Below are 5,898 nucleotides of genomic sequence, written 5' to 3' on the forward strand. Positions count from 1 at the left end.
AAAATGTCTAATACTAGGTCTTGTATTAGTTAAACGAGCTGAAAATGTCATTTTAGTATTGTTAAGGAGTGTATAAGTTGAATAACCAACGTATAAGACTTATATGTAGCGTATAAGTCTTATACGCCAATCAACTTATACGGTTCATAAGAAACATGTATAAATAGATTGTTCATGTCATATTTTGGAATAGTTTTTGCAACTTTGTAAATCACTTGTACTTAAATTGTTAAATGAATATTAGTGATTGTTACAGTGAGTTGACATGTGTTTAGTTCCTTTTCTACGTGTTTCCGTCGTTTAGCATAGTATAGTAAACGCAACATTTTCGATCTGTTTCATATCATATCTACACGTATATGATGACGTATTATGATCCGGCTGGGGTCTTTCAAGTGGTATAAGAGCTTTGGTGTTTGATATCGTAAGAAAATACAAGAACTACTCGTTTCACGTCAAGAATCGATCTATTTCTCAATTCGTTAAAAGTTCGTTCCGGATTCATTAAAGTCAAATCATGTCCAAAATCTCAGAGATTGTTTTGTTTTGTTTATAGATCAAGTCTAGAAAGTTTCGTTGGATTTCGAGTTCGGTTGCTTGCTTAAACGTAAAAAATCGTTAAAAAACGCGAAAAATTGGCCCGTTCTAAAATCAAAATCCGATTGCACCAAAATGTTCATTTCGATATTGGGAACATTTCTGGAAAATTTCGTGTAATTACGAGTTCTTTTGATAGGCCAAACGTCGAAAAACGTTAAAATTTTTTTAGCTAGTTGGACTTACACGCCTTAAGGACTTACACGCCCTAAGGACTTATACGTTGGACTTATACTTATTTTACTAAAAAGTGAAAAACATGCTATCATGTTACTGCGACTTAGGTTCAACTTGGAAAAATGCCTCGTTGTAAAGTATCTAATAGTTTCACTAAGAGAGTAAATAAAATGAAAAGAATGAAAGATATAAATTGCAAGTTGGCTAACCGGTTAAACTGGATGTGGGGCAAGTGATTGGTATGATTTAACCTGATAAATTTAATCGTTTAGACATTAGAACAAAGACTTTCAGCATCACATATTTACCTCTGATTTCAAGTTTAACCTAGCGGCATTTCCTATACCATCGCAATCGATCAATTTCAACCTAGTGACATTTCCTATACCATATTTGATTGATTCTTTTTTTGAATTGAAGTTATATTTTAAGAAATTATAGGGTTAACTATTCAGACCGATAGAATCATCCAGAACAGAACAACGAGTTATGAGCCTAGCATGGTAAGGTTGAATAGCATGTGTTTAAATAATTGATTACCACAATGTAGATGACCTAAACTTAGGTGTATAAAATGGAACTTACTAAACATTTGAGGTTTGCATTGAAATTTAACAAGTTGTCCGTCCTTAAAAAGGCAAGAGGTGGTGGACAAGCAAAGGCACAACAGCCGTTAAGAGTTGCGTGGCTTGATTGCTTGCTAGCTTCCTGCTTGCGAGTTTGCAACTATAGCCATGGCGACTCAATCTACGGTTAACAAAATCTCTAAATCTGTATATCCATGGCTTATCCTCGTCCTTTTGCTTGTTCCGATGTCAGCCGCCGGTGATTTTTCATCCCTGTTTCCTATTATTACATTTAATTAAAAGTGATATATTTATTATTAATTAAATACGATGATTCTATTTGAATCTGCTTTGAGTTTATTGAAGGCATGAAGAACGATTTGTTTCCCGAAATATTAAGAGAAGAGGCTGTAGCAAGACTCTATGAACTCGGAAAGGTATACATACGCCCCCTGCCTTTTTTACTTTCAGGGTCATTATTTGAATCGGTTATGATTTACTTGTGTTATTAGTTGACCATTTTTTGCGTTAAATAACAGGTTAGTGATGCTGATGGCTATCTTGAGAGGACTTTCTTGAGCCCGGCTTCTATCAAAGCCGGGAATCTCATCCGGAGATGGATGGGGGATGCCGGTTTGACTACGTGAGATGTTGACTTAATGCTTTGACTTTTGAGATATCTTAACTGATACCATCATTCATTTACAGTTGGGTCGACGGATTGGGGAATGTGCATGGTCGAGTTCAACCACCAAACGCTAGCCAAAAGGCTCTTTTAATTGGCTCTCATCTTGTAAACCACTTGTTTAGTTGCTTTACAGCTGTTATAATGTATTAAAAATATTTATGTAACTCACTATTCTTTTTTTTTTTTTTTATTGACAGGATACTGTTGTTGATGCTGGTATGTTTGATGGTGTACTTGGTATCATATCTGCTATATCCGCAGTTAAAGTGTTGAATGTCACCGGAAAGTTAAAGAATTTAAGACATCCTGTCGAAGTAAGTTCAATTTTTTATATATTTTTTTATAAAGAAAACTAAGTCTTTGATGTTTATCTTTCTTACATTTGCTTCATACTGAAGGTAATTGCATTTAGTGATGAAGAAGGAGTTAGATTTCAATCTACATTTCTTGGAAGTGCGGCTATTGCAGGTGTACTACCTGTTTCAACATTGCAGATACGTGACAAAAGGTAAGTGATTCACTCAAATGTATTGAATTTATTTTCATGATAGTTTAAGAGTCCCAGTGAAACTTACACAAACTTTTATCGAACAGTGGTTTGACAGTGCAAGATGTTTTGAAGGAGAATTTGATAGACACTACTGAAGAAAACGTTAACCTGCTTAAATATGAACCCGAGTCTGTTTTGGGCTATATAGAGGTAAGGAAATTGGGTATAAATCCGAGAACTATTCATATTTATTTCTAGTTTAATCGATTTCGTCACTTTTATAATATTTGGTTTATGGGTTCTATTTAAGGTAGACAAAATGGGTGTCTTAGGCTGTTAGACTAACGGGTCAAATGAATCCAGTAGCAACTTTAGTTAGGACGAGTTGGGTTGACCCACAAACAGTTTTCTGTCATTTTTTGTTTATTTATAAATATTTAATGCATTAAAGATAATCATAAAAGTAAACTATTTCAATAATAATCTACATTTTTGAACAACATAATTTAGGAGGTTTGGTGCATTGCCACACCGTGGGGACTTTTGATTCGCTTGACATGGTTGCCCATTTACCCGTTTCTGTTTTAGCAGTGTTTTTGTGTTTTAACCCATTTAAGATGAAACATAGCCCAAGTTGATCCATTGATAAGGACATATTTGTATTGAGTGAGAACAATGGAGATGTTAACTATCTTGATGCAAGTAAAACTGAATATGGGACCAACATCTGATTCGTTGATTTTCAATTGTGGTTATCTTGGATTCATACATCCCCTGCTGAATGTTAATGTTAATTCCAGGAGTATGAGGATCGTCTTTTTTTAAGCTAATACATTATTTACTCATGTTACATTTGCAGGTTCATATTGAACAAGGACCTGTACTGGAATCTGTTGGTCTTCCTCTTGCTGTGGTAAAAGGCATTGCTGGACAGACACGTTTAAAAGTATCCAAATGCTTACAACCTCTTAAATTCATTCATTCAAATTATCATGTTAATTTCAGTTTTTGTGATAATATACATTAAAATCTTACATAGCATTATGAATTGGATATAATAACAGTTATTATTTGCATGGTCTCTATATTGCAGGTAACTGTGAGAGGATCACAAGGACATGCTGGAACAGTCCCCATGTCTATGCGCCAAGACCCGATGGTTGCTGCAGCTGAGTTAATTGTATCTTTAGAAAGATTATGTAAAACTCCTCAAGATTTTATATCAAATGACGGTCCTGATGGCCACTGTAATGCATTTTCTATCAAGTCTCTTTCTGGATCTCTTGTTTGTACTGTTGGTGAGATATCAACTTGGCCCAGTGCAAGTAATGTCATTCCCGGACAGGCAAGTACCCAACTCTGGTATGGTATAACGTTAATTATTTGCTTATTTTTTTTATTTTAATGTATGCAGGTGGTATTTACAGTAGATATTCGAACTATAGACGATGTTGGACGGGAGGCTATAATATCTGAATTATCAAATCAGATGCATAGCATTTGTGATCGTCGGTCAGTTTCTTGTTTAATGGAGCGCAAGGTGCATATTCTCACCATGTTTTTCCTTTTTTCTCCACTTACAACATGTTGGTTATTTAATGATTCTTCTTCTGTGTGAATTTCTTACGCGACGCGAACCTAACACAAAAATCATGGATTTGGGTTTTTGTCTAAATGGGTTTGGGTCGAACCCTCGAACACGTTTAGCTAAATTTGTTCACAAATTAACCCACTTATTTTTAATGTTTTTTTTAAACAATTATTATTATTATTATTATTATTATTATGTCATATATAACTAAAAAGTGATTGGGTATTTTATGCTAAATTTGAAAGATAAACATTAATGAGCATCAATTTTTATAGTTTAAGCATAACATTTTATACATATTTACATACTTGGTTGGAAAGTATAGATAATTAATATGAGAAAACAAAACTCGAGTTTTAACTGCTGGACCTGTGTCGTGTCGACCTGTGAGAAGACATGTCATGTTCGGGTTAATGTTAACCTGCGAAAATCATGTAGTGTTCAGGTGAACTCGCAAACATGCTAATTCTGCTGCGAATTTGCAAAGTCTAAACTCTAAACGATAAAAGTTAAATGAGCATCAGGTTTAATAGTTTAAACATAATTATTACTTTTATAATTATATTTTTGGTTGGAAATATGTAGTTTTACTGTATTAAATATATGCAACAAAATAAATAACTAAAAATTTTGGGTTGAAAGGTCGTGACTCGTGATCATGTCAAACCACATAAACTTGCATCATATTAAGGTACATGTGTTTATTCCGGTTCGTGTTAATCTGCAAACACGGTTATTTAGCACGATTCTCCTTCGCTAATTCTGTTGTGAATTTGCCATGCAGCATGACGCTAACGCTGTAAAATGTGATGGTGGATTGAACTCACAGCTTAAATCTGCAGCATATTCGGCCTTAAAGCGAATTAGTGGTGAGGATATTGGTGACGTGCCAGTACTAATGAGTGGTGCAGGACACGATGCAATGGCAGTGTCTCATTTGACTAACGTGGGCATGCTATTTGTTCGTTGTCGTGGAGGAATTAGTCATTCCCCTGAAGAACATGTTTTAGACGATGATGTTTGGGCGGCGGGTTTGGCAATCCAAGCCTTCTTGGAAACCAACTTGTAATCATTCAGCTCTTTGTAGCAACGTTTAGTTTCTTCGACATCAAATCGGATGTCTTTGTATATATGGAATATTGTTTATAATAATGTAGCAATGCTTAGTTTCGTTGCATTTGTGTTAGTCAATGATTACGAAGTTTAAGGGTTTTGACATGTTTAATACAATAATCAACCAAATTTTAGTATAAAAGATTTTTAATTGTGAAAGGTGTATGTTATGATGTGAGAAAATGGTGTATCAGAATAATCATTTTCTGTTTTTATGCTTTTATGTGCTCATGCGGGACATTATGTTATGAGAATATGTTACGAGTATAGGTATGATAAAGTATTATGTGAAATCATATGTGGTTATAGTTTTGGCTATGAAAGTACTAGTTAAATACTCGTGTAAATACAAGTTGAGTGGAAGGTAATGAAAAGTTGAGTGGAAGGTTACTTCATTATTGAAATAGTTTTGGCAATAATGAAAAAAAGAATTAGAGGGTAAAATGTCATATCTTAAATTTTTTTTTTCGTACTTCATTTGTAGTTTTAAGGTTTACACTCTTCATACTTCATTTATATATCTTAATTTCATCTCTAGAAAGTGCAATAAAAATCTCTAAAAAATTTTCTTGTATACAACATTTGTAGCTTTAGTTAAAAGTTACCATCTTAATCATAACGCTACTCAAACATAATAATTATATGTAGACAATTTTGTTATTTGTTTTACACAATG

General features: G+C 33.9%; 1 protein-coding gene across 1 annotated transcript; it reads left to right on the forward strand.

Annotated features, from left to right (window-relative positions):
- Positions 1 to 1,387: 1,387 nt before the first annotated feature.
- LOC143635387 (allantoate deiminase 1-like) lies at positions 1,388 to 5,322 on the forward strand. Its single transcript, XM_077103240.1, has 11 exons — positions 1,388 to 1,599; positions 1,707 to 1,777; positions 1,880 to 1,983; positions 2,049 to 2,133; positions 2,226 to 2,342; positions 2,427 to 2,536; positions 2,623 to 2,728; positions 3,378 to 3,464; positions 3,612 to 3,863; positions 3,933 to 4,058; positions 4,894 to 5,322. The coding sequence occupies exons 1-11, from the start codon at positions 1,509 to 1,511 to the stop codon at positions 5,176 to 5,178; spliced, it is 1,434 nt and encodes a 477-aa protein (XP_076959355.1). The 5' UTR covers positions 1,388 to 1,508; the 3' UTR covers positions 5,179 to 5,322.
- The last annotated feature ends 576 nt before the right edge of the window (positions 5,323 to 5,898 follow it).

This window comes from Bidens hawaiensis, unplaced genomic scaffold (genome assembly GCF_021521415.1).
Source record: "Bidens hawaiensis isolate Kalapana, Puna unplaced genomic scaffold, B.hawaiensis_p1.1 tig00007457_1, whole genome shotgun sequence".
Lineage (NCBI taxonomy): Eukaryota > Viridiplantae > Streptophyta > Magnoliopsida > Asterales > Asteraceae > Bidens > Bidens hawaiensis.

What these genes read in the sequence shown, in the direction of transcription:
- LOC143635387 (XM_077103240.1), top strand. Translation starts at nt 1,509, where the DNA reads ATGGCGACTCAATCTACGGTTAACAAAATCTCTAAATCTGTATATCCA. An exon ending in GGGGATGCCGGTTTGACTAC is followed by an intron (nt 1,984 to 2,048) that starts GTGAGATGTTGA and finishes ATTCATTTACAG; the next exon opens with TTGGGTCGACGGATTGGGGA. An exon ending in CTTGTTTAATGGAGCGCAAG is followed by an intron (nt 4,059 to 4,893) that starts GTGCATATTCTC and finishes TTTGCCATGCAG; the next exon opens with CATGACGCTAACGCTGTAAA.